The 17439-nt window shown below is 37.7% G+C and overlaps 2 protein-coding genes and 1 non-coding gene across 3 annotated transcripts; 1 reads left to right on the top strand and 2 right to left on the bottom strand.

Moving 5' to 3' along the window:
* Positions 1–311: 311 nt before the first annotated feature.
* LOC102622355 (WEB family protein At5g55860) lies at positions 312–4208 on the bottom strand. The gene is made up of 4 exons (XM_006474787.4): positions 3741–4208; positions 3407–3508; positions 2543–2734; positions 312–2286 (listed from the first exon to the last, which is right to left on the bottom strand). The coding sequence occupies exons 3-4, from the start codon at positions 2711–2713 to the stop codon at positions 502–504; spliced, it is 1956 nt and encodes a 651-aa protein (XP_006474850.1). The 5' UTR covers positions 2714–2734; positions 3407–3508; positions 3741–4208; the 3' UTR covers positions 312–501.
* Positions 4209–9761: 5553 nt separating this feature from the next.
* Positions 9762–11774, top strand: LOC112498954 (uncharacterized). Its single transcript, XM_052434136.1, has 2 exons — positions 9762–10341; positions 10696–11774. The coding sequence occupies exons 1-2, from the start codon at positions 9762–9764 to the stop codon at positions 11772–11774; spliced, it is 1659 nt and encodes a 552-aa protein (XP_052290096.1).
* A 2919-nt stretch (positions 11775–14693) lies between these two features.
* LOC127900095 (small nucleolar RNA R71) lies at positions 14694–14797 on the bottom strand. The gene has a single exon (XR_008052122.1). It is a non-coding gene; the product is annotated as a small nucleolar RNA R71 (small nucleolar RNA).
* Positions 14798–17439: the final 2642 nt, after the last annotated feature.

Raw genomic sequence — 17439 nt, 5'->3', positions numbered from 1 at the left:
CTAGTGAAACTTAACCAGAAAAAAAAAAAATCAGAAAGCAGCGATAAGAGACCGCAAAGGAAAACCATAACTAGGTGTGCAACAAGTGCAGATAAAAGAAGACTGAACCCATTTGCCTAATGAGTTTTTTGATGTAAAGACTTCATTTTGAGGCCATCACTCATGGCATTGCTGCAGATTGACCATTGCTGATAGCTTCAAACAGAGAAGCTAAGGGTATCTGCCAAATGTAGAAGGCGATAGCATAGCTCACTTTTGCAGCAAATATTCAATCATGTCCTAATAAATCAACTCCACATACAAGATCAAACTTCCATGAACTTGTCAAAAAGTGATTAACGCTTTCAGGAATTTGCTTCCAAGCTCATAATGGTTTCATTTTCCGTCCACAAACAGACTAAATAATAGAAACTTGATTCCTCCAGTTCAAATTACATGATTCCATCTCAAATGTACACAACAAGAGCGTTAGCATTTTTCACCCCAAACCATTTGTAAATGTCAAATGGGCTTTTCACCAGGAAGATACGACGGTGATCCACCTTCAACTTGATTCTTTTTTCGATGAAAGATGCCACTGATATTAGGCACAATTGTTTTTTTTGAGAGAGCAGACTTCTCTTTTTCCAACTTACGAACCTCCACAACTTTCTCTGATGGGTAGTGCTTTTGAATCCTATAGTGGTGAGGTGATGATTCAGATGACATCTCCGTTTCAGCTAGAATTCGGGCTGCAGCTTCAGCCGCCTTCTTCTGCTCTCGTTCACGCCACCTCCGGAGTTCTCCCTCTACTGCCCTCTTAGCTGCTTCAGCCATCTCTGCCCTCTTTAGAGCCTCTTCAGTTGCAGCTTTCATATCTTCGATCTCCTTCTGAGTTGCCTCCAACTTCTTCAGGGCCTCATTTTCACTAGCTTTCACAGCCTCAACCTGAGCCATGGCAGCAGCCACTTTCATTTCTGCCAATGTGTCTGACTCCTCAACTTTACGACTCAAAGACTCGAATTCTTCTTTTGAAAGGGTTATATTGGCACCAGATTCAGAAGTAGATGCACGTGCAGCACTAGCTCTCTCAGACAACGTCTTAATCTCATCAAGGGCCCTTGTCTCAGCTCCTTTTGCTTCTTCAGCTTCTTCTAGAGCAGCTCTCAGCTTCTTCTCTGCTTCTTCAAGTGCAATCTTGGTGGCTCCAGCTTCCTCCTTCAACTCCATAGCTTTGTTTTTCATCTCTTCTGCTTCTTGTCGCGCATTTTCTGTTTCCAAGGATAGCTGGTGAAGACTTGAGATCATTTCTTCAGAAGCACCTCTTATTTTGGCTTCCTCTACAACGCATGCTTCAAGCTCAGACTTGGTCTTCTGGAGTAAGACATGCAAATTACCAGCAATGGATTCTGTCTCTGCTTCCTTCTCCTTCAGTTCAGAATGCTCTTTTTTCACATTCTCAAGCTCCACTTTAAGAGACTCCACCAAGTTTCGCAAGGAGCTTTCCTCTTCTGCTACTTTCTGCAATGACCCCTTAGCATCGTCCAACTCTGAAGTCACAATTCTCACAGAATCTAAATCTGAAGCCTTTGCATTTTCCAATTGCTTCTGCAAAGCTGCAATCTCACTCATTGTTTCTGTCAATTGGGTTTCAAGATTCTGAGTGAGTTGAGGATCAAACTGGTTCCTCAAAGCAAGCAATTTCTTGGCTGACTCTTCCAGAGTAGCTTTATACGACTGCCTCTGTAAATCTTTTTCGGCAAATACCTTTGCTTGCTCTTGCTGGGCTTGCATAGTTGCAAGCTTCACTTGGCCAATAGATTCCTGTACCGTTGAAATTTCCTTAGAGAGCTCACTAACTCTCTCCATGTTTGCTTTGGCTGAATTTTCTGCTGCTGCTGCAAGATTGAAGGCAGTAACTTTTGCTTCCAAGGTTGAATTGCAATCCTGATGAATTTTCCTTAGCTCTTGCTTTGCAGCAGCAAGTTCAGAAAACACACTCGTGTACTTTTCCCTTTCAGTTTCTAAGTCTTGATTCCTAGCACCATCAGAGCCAGAAGGGTTGCTACAATTAGATTCCTCAATTTGCTTTGCCTGAATCTTTGCAGCTTCTGTCACCTTGATTGCTGACTCCTTGGATTCAATAACAACTTCGAGTTTGAGGCTGAGATCCTCAACAGTTCTTTTTGCTTTTTCAAGCTCAACAAATGCTTGGGCCTTAGTATCTTCAGCATTCTTTAGTTGATCCTTTAACTTGTTCAGCTCTCTTTGGGCCAAGTGAAGCTGTGTCTCCTTGGCCAATACTCTCTGCCAATTAAAACAGCAAATATATGTAAAAAAGCACCTCAAACTGATTAGGAGATAAATATCTATATCTACCACCATATATATTAGGAGGCAACTATCAAGAGAAAAATTAAGCATCTTTCAAAAGTAGAAGAGAATGAATATTAATCATCAACACATTATCAGTCGATAGCAAACTTCAATTATGTTAAAATACAAACCAACTCCAATTATATGAAGATATAAACCAATCTACATAAAAGATATAAGCTCTTACCTCTGCAGAATGAGGTTTTGGCTTCCTGATGGAAGGTTTTTCCCCCGAGAAAGCACCCTCACCGAAGAGGGTGACAGCATCTTTAACAGATTGAAATGGTGCACTGGTGTCTATCTCCCCCACCTCCGCCCTAGGGGAGTCCGTACTGTTTTGACGTCCCTTTGCTACCATACTGCTTTATTTTGTTTGTTTCTAAGAAAACAATCAAAAAGAATTTCTCAGAAATCAAACATATCATCACCCAAAGTTCAGAACTCAGCAGCTAGAAGAAGAACATCCTAAAATTTCTTCTACTTCCTTTTTTTTTAAAAAAAAAAACTAAAGAATTTTCACAAAGCGGATAACTGCAAATATCCATATAGCACATGCAGGAAATATTGACCTTAGCCTACTCTGCATAAATTAAGAACTAGCATGTATCTCATCCACAAGTGTGTGTCACTAAATCAGAAAACAGAAAAATCTAATAGAACTTAGAAGTCAGGACTTCATCTTCATTACATTCAAACAGCAATTATGCTAAAAGCTTCAGTTAACAAAAAACTTGTTGACTTTGAAAATCCCTACTGGCCATGCTCATTGTGGTTCAAAAAAACAATGTGAGCCCTAAGCACTATCAAGTTTAGCTGTAAATGAATCGTGTTATTTTCTACAACCATTTCACAATTCCTTGAGCAGACTATTGTTAAGTCTTTAAAACTTATCAAAACAAAACGTCATGGATTGAAGCAAGAAACAAAAGCTAGAAACAAGAAGTAGAAGAAAGATTAGCAAAATCCATACCAAGAAATCTTTCAAGTTTCTAATTCATCACACAAATAAATATAAATGTTACTGGAGCAACAAGAATTAGTGGGTACTTACCAATGTTTATCGCTTTCTTCCAGCAAATTGACACAAATATCTTCACACTGATCTGTCGTAATACTATTTCCCTTTGATTTGATCAGAAATTCAAGCTCAAACCTTAATCCAACAACAAACAGACAACGAATTATCATAAAAAATCTATGCTTTTAGCAATAAATAATAGTTCGAGATAGTAACAAAATAGAGAGGTCACATCAAAAAAATCAAATTAAATGAAGCAGCAAATTACACGCAAAACAACAAAGGGTTTAAAAAGACAAATTGAAAACAAAAATAAAGCTAAAAAAACAAAACTTGCAAGCATAAAAAGAAAAAAAAAAGAACGTACCTTTACTTGACTAACCAGAAAACCCTAACCATAAAACCCTAGAAATCATCGAAAGTCAATATTAACAGCGGTCTTCACATGTCCACACAATATTGGGATCATCTTCACCGATCATCATGCTTCCCCTCGAGAACTCAAAAACAATTAAAAGAACAAAGAAAACCTTTTAATCTTTTCACTCAAACAACCAAACCCAAAAAGGATTTTCTCAGTTGTGCAAAAATTCCTAAGAAATGAAAAATTTTCTCGACCAAGAAAGTTTCTTTTTCCCGGAAAATGTTCCGGGTAGAAATCATACGGTTCGTTGTTCTCCCTGTATGTGAGAAACTGCAAAGAGTTGCAATCTAGAGAGAGACAGAGTCTTTGACAGAGTGAGTGACAGTTTGAAATTTCAAAAGCTGTTCGGCGACAAATTTTATATCGGCAAATCAGTGAAGAGAGAGAAAGAGAGACAGTATTGGAGTTTTACAAGACAGGGAAAGACGTGACATTCTCTCTTGTACCTTTGAGAGAAACTGAAGGGTATTTTGGTCTCAAATGTACAACGTGGAGAAACGGGTCGAGAGAATCCACGCAACGGTAAATCTCTTGAATATAAAATCGGCATATTGGTTTAAAATAAATATAATTTATTTATGAGTAATATATTAGACATTTAAAAATCTCAAAGATTTCATGAAAAATAATATGACATAGAGGGTTTAATTTTTTATTTAATTTAACTCTTTTAAGAAGAATTTAAGGTACATTTAAAAATAATAATAACCTATAAAGACTTGAAATCCTTCTTGTACTTTAGTTGTGTCCGCCTACGATATTCTATGAAATTATTAATAAAATAATTTTTATTATTAATAATATGAGATATTATATTAAATTTTAATGTCACTCGACACACATAAAAAAAAAATCAACAATTATAGAAATCAAATTTAACTATGAAGACCAGTTTAGAAATTAGCCTTAAAAAGTTATTAAGAATTTGGAATAAAATTTTTATAAACCATGCATGGTAAATGTGAAGATTTTCATATCGTTAATTGATCTTCTAAAATAAATTTCCTTCACTAATGATGATGTTGTAACTTTCGGACATAGTCAATTGGAAGTCACTATTGTCCAGAAAGTACAAGTGAGAGAAGCACGAGTAGAAATTTAGAGAAATGGAGTGCTGACTCGGCAGATGGCACCGGCCATGGCCAATTATAGATTTGTAAATTATAATCAACAAAATTGAGAAATCAATTTTGAATAGAAATAGCTTCCGTTTTATTCTCTACTTCTCTTTAAATCCTTATATTCACACAAAAAGAGAACATAATAGCTGAAGGGAAGTGCTAGGTATTAGAATATTTAAATTAAAATTTGATTCCTAACTGACATAATATTTATTTATTAAATAATTTTATAAATACTAAAATTTATTTTTTAATAGATGAGTAATATATAATATTGGAGATCTCTAATATTATTGAAATAATAAATAATAACAATAACAATATTTGTTAATGTTACGAAATTATAACGTGGGGTTTTAGATATTCTCTCTCGACCAGTCAATGGGCATGAGATATGCGCATTCCATGGGGCATCCAGCTATGATCTTCGTTAATAATCCATCCATATATAAACTACTATTTAATTTCCTAGTTATAATGATTTTAAATTAGTATTAAAATTCGATTTATAAATTTCGCTCTCATCAAGATCAGTATAAGAGATTTTTTTGAGTTTGAATATGTTTTACATTGAGATTGAGCAAGCAATGATTTGATTTAAAATTTATATATTATTTAAACAAAATTTTCTAGTAAAATTTGGTTTATATTAAAAATTAATTGTAACAATCTCACTCCAGAGACTTCATGGAGCAGTTGTAAGAAGTTGATTGGTCGCTTTTCTTTTGTCCGGAGAAGAGAATCTATCTTTAATGATATGATTATGGTTTTGTTAAACAACTGATAAATGGTGACCACTCATTTAAATATTTTTAGCTCTTTGTCTTATGGCAAAAAATTAATGCAAGTGAGGTTATTTTAAAATGGGAGTAATTTTTGAAAACTTCTCCTGAAGTTTGAACTTGTTGTAAGTAGATGACGAGAATTTATTTATTTATAAAAAATTATCTACCGTCAGTTAATTTTAATATTGACCGTTAGTTGACTGTGCAAAGATAATATTACCCTTAACAGCAGTTTGTAGACGAAAATAACTAAAAAAAAATTAAAATTATTGACGCGAAAAGCACAAATCCTATTTTTTGACAATTTTATCCTTGTCAATTCCAAAGATTTACACTATCATAGGTAAAGATTATAACTATTTTATTTTCAAGTTTTTAATTTTATCTTTTTTGTAGGAATTTTAAGAAAATATCAATAATTTAAAGAGAATTTTTCAAATTTTTAATTTTATCTTTCTTGTAGAAACTTTAAGAAAATATCAATAATTTAAAGAGGGTAAAATAACCAACAATTTTAATTTTTTTTTTAGTTATTTCCGTCTACAAACTGTTGTTAAGGGTAATATTGTCTTTGCATAGTCAACTAACGGTCAATGTTAAAGTTAACTGACAGTAGAAAGTTTTTTATAAATAAACAAATTCTCGACATCTACTTACAACAAACCCAAACCTCAGGAGAGGTTTTTAAAAATTACCCTTTTAAAATATAAAAGAACTGAAGATGGTACAAATTCTTCATTGAGCTCAACTTAATTCTTCAAGTTTGGCCCACGATTAAAGAAATTATTGGGCCTCATCTTGAAGTCTTGCCCTTTTTAGCTTTTAACACTCCTTTAAAGTCTTCTAACACCCTTTTCAAGTTTATTCCCTAAAATATCTTCAATTTAACTGATTAAATATAAATCAATATACTAAAATTAACTATTTGACTATAGAATGGTATATAAGGAAATTATTTCCTTTTAAGTTTCATATAGATTCTAAAATATTAAAATTATTGTTTAATTTTTTTATTATATAATTTACACCTTCTTTATTCTAAACTCTTATAATTTTCTCAAAAATATTTTTAATTAAAATTAAAAAGAGGCCAACAATAGTGGGATACAACTACAAATGATAAAATAAAATGAGTATAAAGAATTTATTAAAAGAGTAATTTATCTAAGCGTTTAGTTAAATTTTTATGTAAAATAATAAATCAAATTTATTTAAATAATTTTAACTGAAAAAATAGTTTTATCAGAAATTTTGGGGAATGTGAAAAAAGGCTTAGAGCCTGTTTGGTATGGCTTATTTAAGAGCCATAAGTGCTTATTTAATCGTATAAGCACTTTTTAAAATTTTTTATGGTGTTTGGTTATTTTTTTAGTAGAGTTTTTTTAGCTTAAATAAGTTAATTTACCTCTACTAGGAAAAGCCCAAAATTTGAGCTTTTGGGAGTAGAGGTTATAAAGCTTTTCTAAATATATATAATATAAAAAATATCACATAGTTTAATGGTTCAAAAGTGCTTTTTTTATTGACAACCAAACACCCAATAACTTTTTGTCCAAAAGCTCTATTGGTATAAGCTCTACTGCTATAAGCTCTACTGTTATAAGCTCTATTTAATAAGCTGTACCAAACGGAGCCTTACTCTTTTCTGAATCATCGCAGAAGCAGATCCATGATGAAAATTTGCACCATGCAGTTCAGTTGCATGTACGCCACGTGTCGTAACTACCCTTATTCGTCAACTTGACACCTCAGCATGAGAATTCCGGCACGTGTCAATTGAATGATTTTGGTTACCCCCGAGTTAAAAATATTAATAATTATCCATCCAATATTTTGAAATAACATAAACACAATAACGAAATTAAACTTTCTGATATTGTTTTAAAATGGCAGCCATTAAAGAAGCATATGATTCCGAGTGTAAGCAAGGTAGTGATTCAGCAGAAGCAGCAGCATCCAAGTTGGCACCACAAAGAAAATTGGATGGTGATGAGAAGAAGATGAAGTATTCTGAGAAAAAAACATAATAATAAAAATAAGATTACAGGCACAACGTTGTATGAACAGCAAAGGGAGCACGAAGCTGTCAAATTTGAGAGCCAAAAGGATCAGATTGTACAGAATGACGATGACGATGATGGTTCAGGATATGTGGCTCGAGACCGTCATCTCATGAAGCAGCACGCTCATGACCACTTCAAATGCTTTTAGTTTTAGGATTGTTTTTTTCTAATTAAATAAATTGAGTGTTTATCAAAGTCCCCCCTTCCTTTTTTCATTGAAAATTTCTCAATCATGTATTTTCTTACCGGTGACTTATGTGATGTATGGTATCGTTTAGTTACATATTACACTATATAATTACTTGTAGTGATCTTGAATTTATCACAAATTAATTTAATGATAATTGATAAGTTCACATGTAATAATTGGAAGATCTTGTTTAATGATCATGAGATTCGAGGAAAGAAAAAAAAATCGAGGAAAATTTCCAACTTGTTTGTTAAATATCTAAAGTTTGAAATTTCAGAAGTTCTTTTAAATTTGTTAATTCATTTTAAAACTTATATTTTTCGATATCTAAATCACTACATTGAATAAAAAAAGTGAATAGATGGTCTTTTATACTTGTTTGTTTGTTTGGTATAATTTACATTTTTAAATATTTACAATGAATAAACAAAGTATATTTTTATAATTTTTATCTGAATATAAATTTTTTTATATTTTAATGTAAGTAAATATTATATTTAAAAAATATTTTTATTAAATATATTTATTTTTTAAACTATAAAATTTATTTATTTTAACTTATAAGAACATAAACATTAAATAATTATATTTAAGATATTTTTTATTTATAAAAATAATCTAGATGCAATTAACTTTAAGGCTCCCTTTTTCTTTGCCCACTCTATTTTATGCGATTTGTTGATGCGAGATTCTGGTTGTCCTAGTTCTACGACCAGGGTCTCTGCTCGATCAACTTCACCACGACCAGGATCTCTCCTCGTAAAACTTCTTCTCCAGAGGTTCTTGCGCACACAGACAGGTCAGAGTACGCCGGTTGTTTTCCCGGCGCAAACCCTCCGACGCTCAAGTCAGAAATAGGGGTTCTGTGAATGTTTGCCACGAATCTTATGGCTTGTTTTTAATCTCTGTTCTCGGAACTTTCTTTTCTTAGTTCTAATAGCAAAAAGTCTAACCCTTTTTACCTTTGTTGGCTACCTTTTTATAGGCTTCCTCTGAATCCCGGTCTTCCGTAGTCCACGCCCATTATTCTGCCCACCCTCGGATGTGGATGCCCCAATGTCGTCATTGTGGGCGAATGGAGATGGACTCCGTGCCTTGATTCTCGGATAGGAACGCACGTCCTGCCAACTGTCGTTGACTGGGTCTCCTCGCCTCGACCCCTAGCAGGAATGGCCTTATGCCTTTAACAGGAGTTCGTCCTCGTGAATGGCATATTCGTGGACGAGCAGAATAGCTCTGCTCCTGTTCCCCTGCAACCAGGCTCTTACAGGACACACCTGCTCGCAGGACTCTGCCACCAACTATCTGCTCATCACTTCTGGTATCGCCGAAGTATTTCCCTCAAATACCGGTCCCCCAGTTTCTGGTGTTGGGTAATGTAATGGACTAGCAGTAGAAACTCAACGGTTTTTGCTTGCGTGGGACTGGAAAAGGCTGCCAAGAGTCGTGTCGTATTTAATTGCGGATGCGGTGATGTGGCAGAAATCTACCCCTCCATTTGAATTTCAAACCTACGGTTGCAAGATTCTCGGAATATGCGTCATTAAATGCTGGCAGCCTAAGAGTTTGCTTCTCAGTAAGAAAACCCAAAATCTTCAAACACAAACTCGTCATTTTCTCCATTCTTGTCTCTCCGGCGAATGAACCTCGGCATTAAAGCTGTCATCCCTGTCTCTCTCTGATCGAGTCCCTGCTTCAGGTATTTCTCCTATTTTCTCGGTCTTGGTTGGTTGTAGATAATTTCTTTTCTCTTTGCTTTGCTTGGGGTAGTAGTTGGCGGTGGCGTTTTGGTTATTATTTAGGGAATGTCGAAGGGTAAGGAGAAAGTCGTCGAGATTGATGACAACGAAATAGGTTTCTTGCCTAATCTGCTCACTGATCCTGCTTTTGACCTCGGGATCCCCTTAGAACCCATTAGGTCTAGTGTTGGGACTAGTGCTAGGAGATTGTCCCCCCAAACAACCTCCACGAGCGGAAGTAATGATAAGGAGAGATCTTCTGGCTCTGAAGGCACCTTGAGTAAGAATGGGGAAGGTGATTCTGGTGAGGTGTCTCCATCTGGAACATCACGACCAGAAGAACGGGGTACAGTAGGGGGTAGAGCCTTGTCGCGTGATTATGCCATTGATTACATGTCGTGCACGACCACGTTTGACGAGCTCAATGACCTCCGACTTAAGTATAGAATTCCTGGTGAGATACCTCTTAAGATCCCAGGAAATAAGGATACATCTAGCCGGCCTCCTAGGGGATACGTTACCCTGTTTCTGGAGAGCTTTAAGTATGGGTTGAGGTGTCCCTTGCAGCCTTACTTTGCCCGGATACTTAACGGGCTAAATCTGGCTCCTGGTCAGCTGAACCCCAATGGGTGGAGATTGCTCTTTGGTCTGTTCATATTGTGGGACAGATGTTGCCAAAGCGAGCCCACGGTTGATGAGGTGAAGCACCTGTACCAGCTGAAGAGCAGCCCTAAAGATGCCGGCTGGTACTACTTCCAATCTAGTACCAAGAGCAGGAAACTTATAACTGATCTTCCAATTGGTGGTGGTGGGACTTGGAAGAGGAAATTCTTTTTTGCTAGGGGTCCTTGGGGTCAAGTTGCACAAATAGACGGGAAGGATTGTCGCGTCCCACCCCGTTTCACGGTCCCAGGTTGCCTACTCGCTTTAGATGTCTTGTATCCATAATTGTTCTTGATGTATTGGTTTGTCTCTAACCAAGTGTCTGTTTGTGCTGTAGTTTCTTGGGGTGTTCATTTCCCGCTCAAGCCTGGTCAGCTCAAACGGGTCGAGGCTGTACTAGCCAACTCCTGCCCGAGCCGAGAACTGATAACTATTTACAACTTGCTCGAGTCTCGCTTGGTACTACCTGGTCATAAGATGGAGGATGCTGTGATTGGGGCTCTGAACAGAAAACGTTCTCGACTTCAAACTACGAAGAGGGACCAGAATAAGGACGCCCCTACTGCAAAGCGGGCCAACATCGTGCAGCAGGTTTCTCCCTTGAAGACTTTACCTCCTGCTCCTGCCAAAGTCGGGGAAACTAGTGGAGCGACCACTGATCCTGCTTCCTCTTCTCCTCTTGTCGGGCCTCGGTCTCGCTTACCTGACAGCCGAGCAGAACACATGGTCCCCTATCTCAATGAGTTATCTAAACTCGTGAGCAAGAAGGACCTGGAGGACTTTGATGGCTGCACCCTGGGCGAGCTGGTGGGGGCCATGCAGTATAGCGCCTTCCACCTCAGCTGCATGACCACCTACTATAAGGCCAAGGTTGGCCGTTACGACCGGAGGATGAAAGAGGACATTCAATCGGCGACGACCAGAGCCGATGCTGCTGAGAAGAAAGCGGGAGACTTGAATCTCGAGAATCTGAAGTTGATAAAGCAGGAATCTCTTGCTCAAGCAAAGGCCATTACTCTCGAGGAAGAGCTGACTAAGGTCAAGGAGGATCTGCAAAGGCAGAAAGCTATGTACGAGGCTCAGCTCGAATCTCTCCGCGATTCCCATCGGGTTCAGGTCGAGAACTTGGAGAAGGAGGCTGACAACCAGTACGACCAGGGACTTCGGCATTCCTATCGCTGCATCATGGCCGTCCTCGGAAAGCAGCATCCTGATCTAAAGATGGACGACCTTGCAGCTGGTGTCGCCCAACATATGGACGAGGAGGCTGCAAAGGAGGATGCCGAAGAGGCGGCGCCAATGGTGATAGAGGAGGAAAACTCTCCTCCCCGTGTAATCCCTGCTGATGCTGGTGAGGCGAGTACCCCCCAGATGCAACTGGAAATACTCCCCCAGCACCTGAGGTGGACCAGCTGACTGAGGCTGCTCGGCTTGCGGACCCACCGTCTTCTTAAACATGTTTCTTGTATTGTAACGAACAATGTTTGTGAAGATTATCTGCTTTGTTAATTATTAACAAATTAATAGAAATATTTTTGATTACTCTCTTGTGTTGTAATTACGAGTTATTTTTTCGCTTGAGAGTCTGCTCGTCTTCGTCTGGTCGAGCTGGCTCTGGCTTGGTATATGGTTTTGCCACATGCCTTAGAAGATTCTTCAATGTTTGGGATTCTGCTCGCCTTTGTGCGGTCGAGCAGATCCTGGCACACTTGGCTTCTGTCTCGCCATAAAACAGGCTTTGAGACTTGATGAGCCTTCGCATGCCTTAGAAGATATTTCGATGATTGAGGATTCTGCTCGCCTTTGTGTGGTCGAGCAGATCCTGGCACACTTGGCTTCTGTCTCGCCATAAAACAGGCTTTGAGACTTGGTGAGCCTTTGCATGCCTTAGTGACTTCTTCGATGCTTGGGGATTCTGCTTGCCTTCGCGCGGTCGAGCAGATCCTGGCATGCTTGGCTTTTGTCTCGCCATAAACAGGCTTTGAGACTTGGTGAGCCTTTGCATGCCTTAGTGTCTTCTTCGATGCTTGGGGATTCTGCTCGCCTTCACGTGGTCGAGCAGATCCTGGCATGTGTTGAGTATTAGAAAATGCATATTTATAAAGGAGAAAACCGTTATTTTACATTTTAAGTCTTACTAACAACCCTTACTTTTATATATTTAACCTTCTTGTGATTTAATTACATGTGTTTTATTTTAATTAAGTATTTTATGTATTTTAGGGGCATTATAGTCATTTCACAATAAAGGAGAGATCAGACGGCAAAACGGACATCACTTTTGAACTCAGGACGGTCGAAAACCTTAGGAGGAGCATAAAAGGAAAAATGACACTATTCACATGTACGGTACTATTCACGTGTACGGTACTGTATACGTTACTGTTCACGACACTGTTCACATAGACGGATGATGACGTGGCATTGACCGATGATGTGGCATTGACTGATGAGGTGTCACGATCCTGTTGGACTAAAATTCTTATGTACTGTTGATGGTGACGTGGCAGCATATCAGTGGACGAAAAATCTCGCGTACGGTGCATGCATCACACAGGATTATTTTCAACCAAACCGCGTTACTGTTCATCCGGGTCAAACCGCGTTACTGTTCAAAGTCGGGTCAAACCGTGTTACTGTTCATCCGCGTGGTCAAACCGTGGACTGTTGACTGATGACGTGGCGCAATCCTGAGCGTCCAAACTATTTTTAATCCGATGGCCATGATTTACTCCATGTATCTATAAAAAGGGGGCCTCCCCCCCCTAATTTGATATCTCTGAATCCATTTTTGGGATCCATTTTCTGTAATTCCTTCTCCATCTTGTATTTTCTTCGTATTTTAATAAATTTCCATTTTGCCCCTAGTTCAATTATGAGTGGCTAATTTTCTTTCAAGCTTGGGTTGAAGGTGAAGTCTCAACATGTGTCATGGGCTTAATTTGGTAAATTTATTTTCTCTTCCCCTCTAATTTTTGTGGATGTTTTGACTTCTCGTCGACAAATAATAATAGTCTTGTCTAGATACCGCCTTGGTTACACCGGCTCTCTAGTATAAGGTTATTATTATTTGGCACGATAAGCCCTTAGCACCATATTGATTAGAGCGTGGTTCATGAGGTGTGGATTCCCCCCTCATGATTTAATTGGCATTAATACGGATTATTTAGCCCATGATGCATGTTGATACGGATCCAGATACCCAAGTACGTCATTTCAATAGAATTCTCTTCAATTCATTCTCGCCATTTCAATTCCAGTTTTAGAATTTATTCTCGCCATTTTAATTTAAGTTTTAGCATATTCCAAATCATTTCCACCATAAATCCAATCACCCATTTACAAAATTAATTCTACACAATTAAAATCCACCTCCTCGTGGGATCGACACTCGTCACCATAGATCTATACTACAATAGATTCGTGCGCTTGCGAGTACATTAAAATTTGCACAACAAGTTTTTGGCGCCGTTGCCGGGGAGGTAAGTAATTTTAATTCATAGAATTAATTTTTGTGAATAATTTCTTTTATTTGTTTTCTTGTATTTTTTTTTATTATTAAAAAAAAAAAGTGAATCTACATTTAAAGGTTAGTATTTCTTTTCTTTTTCTCTTCTTTAAAATTTTGTAATTTAATTTTCCATTTATTTTTCTTTGTAATTTTTTTTGTTTATCTTATTAATTTAATTTTTAGTTAATTTCTTTCACGTATTTATTTTTGTGTATTTTTATAGAAAGGTTGTAATAGCGCAATAAGGTTAGTATCGTAATTTCTCCCTCTTCTTTATTTTTATTTGTTTTGTTCCCATCTTTATTTTTGTTTTGTTTGCATCTTTATTTTTATTTTATTTATTTTGCATGCATGGTCGTAGGTCATTATTACCTAATCTTGAACCTATAGACCTTGAATTAGAAAAAACACTTCGCACACACAAACACGTTAAAAATAAAATGGATTTACAAGCACCACAGGAGAGGCCATTTAAGGACTATTTTAGTCCCTTAGCTAATTTGAGCACGTCATGCATAAGATACCCAAATGTAGCTGCTAGGAGTTTTGAATTAAAACCTAGTGTGTTAAATTGTCTCCCTACATTTTATGGCCTAGAAAATGAGGATCCATATAATCATTTGAATGATTTTCATGCCATTTGTCAAACATTCAAATATGAGAATTTTTCAGATGATGATGTTAAACTTAGACTATTCCCATTTTCTTTAAAAGATAGAGCTCGTTCATGGCTTAATACATTGCCTGCTAATAGCATTGCATCATGGGAACAAATGGTTACAAAATTTTTAAATAAATATTTCCCAGTGCATAAAACCAATGCTATTCGCAGGGAAATCTCGGAGTTTACCCAGAAAGATGACGAGCAATTTTTCGAAACATGGGAGCGATTCAATGGGCTACTCTTGAAGTGTCCACATCATGGGTACGAGAAATGGCACCAATGCCAATACTTTTTGGAGGGATTATTGCCGAATGTGCAAGAATGGCTAATGGCAACGAGTGGAGGAGAGCTAATGTCAAAAAGTGCATCAGAGATTTGGGAATTCTTCCAGCGACAAGCAGATAATTCCCAACAACGGAGTCGATCACTCAGGACTACTAGAAGAATTAAAGGAGTGAATGAGGTTCAAATTGGCGAATCAAGTTCAGAAATTAAAGAAGTCAAAGCGATAATTGAAGGTCTCTCTCGACAAATAGCATCATTATCGACTGCTAAATCAACAGAGCCACATGACCATGACTCATACTCAGATCAAGCCAATGCCATAGGTGTAATGAGAAAGCCATCAAATTACAACCCATACTCCAACACATATAACCCTGGATGGAGAGACCACCCCAATTTTTCATGGTCTCAAGGATTCCAACAGAATGGACCAACAGCTCCAGCTCCACCAATTCCACAAAATCCTCAAGCCTCTCAGCCCCCATTTAGACCATTCAATCAGAATCAGAACTACTCTCAACCCAGACCATGGGAGGATGCATTCCAAAATTTCAAGAATGTTACTCACTCCACGATTGAGCAACAGAACCGCACCATTGATGGACTACGAAATGAGTTGAGAGCGGGCTTCAACTCACAAGCCCAATCAGTTTCAAGCCTCGAGAAGATGGTGGGACAACTCGCTTCTTCAGTTCAGACCTTGGCAATGACTGTTGAGAAAGGAAAATTTCCAAGTCAACCAGTGCCTAATCCTAAAGGAGTGCATGAAGCGAGTACTAGTTCACCACAGCAACATGGAGAGGTCAAAGCAGTAATGACCTTGCGAAAAGGAAAGGAAGTCGACAACAAAGTGGAGATGCTGGTGACAAAAGAAAATCAAATTGTACCTGTGAATGTTGAAGACTCATCACCGGAGGAGAAAGAAGAAACCAACCCACGAGAATACGTTCCGAAAGCTCCATTTCCTCAAAGGTTAGCGAAAGGAAAGAAGGGAAAATCCACAGGTGAGATTCTCGAAATCTTCAAACAGGTAAGTGTTAATATCCCTTTGCTTGATGCTATTAAACAAGTTCCATCTTATGCCAAGTTTCTTAAAGACCTTTGTACTAAAAAGAGAAATATGCATGTTCAAAAGAAGGCATTTTTAACAGAAAACGTTAGTTCTATACTCCAACATAAAATTCCTTTAAAATGCAAAGACCCTGGCTCCCCCACTATCTCATGTAGTATAGGGAACCACACAATTGAGAATGCTTTGTTGGATTTAGGAGCTAGTGTAAATCTTTTGCCTTACTCTGTATTCGTGAAACTTGGACTGGGAGAATTACACCCAACTCCAGTGGTGTTACAGCTTGCAGATCGGTCCACGAAAATACCTCGTGGTATTGTGGAGGACGTGCTTATCCAGGTAGACAAGTTTTATTTTCCTGTTGATTTCATTGTAATTGACACTCAACCAATACAGGATTCAAGGAAGCACATCCCCATTATTCTAGGCCGACCTTTCTTGGCAACTGCGGATGCTCACATTCAATGCAGGACTGGAAATATGCAGTTGTCCTTCGGCAACATGACTATGGAACTGAACATCTTCAACATTGCCAAACAACCTCACAATGCAGATGATGGAATTGTTGATGTGGATTTAATTGAAGCATTAGTTGATGATACTTTTGTTTCAAACCTTAGTGATGATCCTTTACAAACATGTTTAACTCACTTTGGTTTTGATTTTGATATTGACAGATCGGTTGATGAGGTCAACGCCCTGCTTGACTCAGCACCATCTATGGACACTAATAAATGGAAGTCAAGAGTTGAACAACTAGCACCATCAGAGAAGAAACTCATCCCATCATCAGAATCACCACCGAAACTCGAGCTCAAACCATTACCCAACACATTGGAATATGCATTTTTGGGAGAAGAAAGTACTCTACCGGTAATCATCTCATCATCCCTCAATGACGAACAAAAAGGTAAGTTGTTGGATGTTTTAAAAGAGCACAAAGGAGCATTAGGATGGACCATAGCAGACATCAAAGGTATAAATCCAGTAGACTGCATGCATTACATTCACCTTGATGAAAATGCTAAATCTACTAGGGAAATGCAACGTCGGTTAAATCCTAATATGAAAGAAGTTGTTAGAATTGAAGTCCTTAAGCTATTAGATGCAGGTATCATTTACCCAATTTCTGATAGTTCATGGGTCAGTCCTGTACAAGTTGTCCCCAAAAAGTCAGGAGTCACAGTAGTTACGAATGCAGATAATGAATTGATACCCACTAGAGTAACTACAGGGTGGCGTGTATGCATCGATTATAGGAAATTGAATTCTGTCACACGTAAAGACCATTTTCCTTTACCATTTATTGATCAAATGCTTGATAGATTAGCAGGCCATGAATTTTATTGCTTTCTAGATGGCTACTCAGGATATAATCAGATCCCCATAGCACCAAAAGATCAAGAGAAAACTACTTTCACTTGCCCTTTTGGCACATTTGCATATAGGAGAATGCCATTTGGATTATGTAATGCACCTGCTACATTTCAACGATGTATGTTGAGCATTTTTTCTGATATGGTTGAACGATTCCTTGAAGTCTTTATGGATG

This window comes from Citrus sinensis, chromosome 9, assembly GCF_022201045.2.
Source record: "Citrus sinensis cultivar Valencia sweet orange chromosome 9, DVS_A1.0, whole genome shotgun sequence".
Classification (NCBI taxonomy): Eukaryota; Viridiplantae; Streptophyta; class Magnoliopsida; order Sapindales; family Rutaceae; genus Citrus; species Citrus sinensis.
The sequence above is the reverse complement of the archived record's forward strand: the minus strand, read 5'-3'. Positions and strand labels throughout refer to the sequence as shown.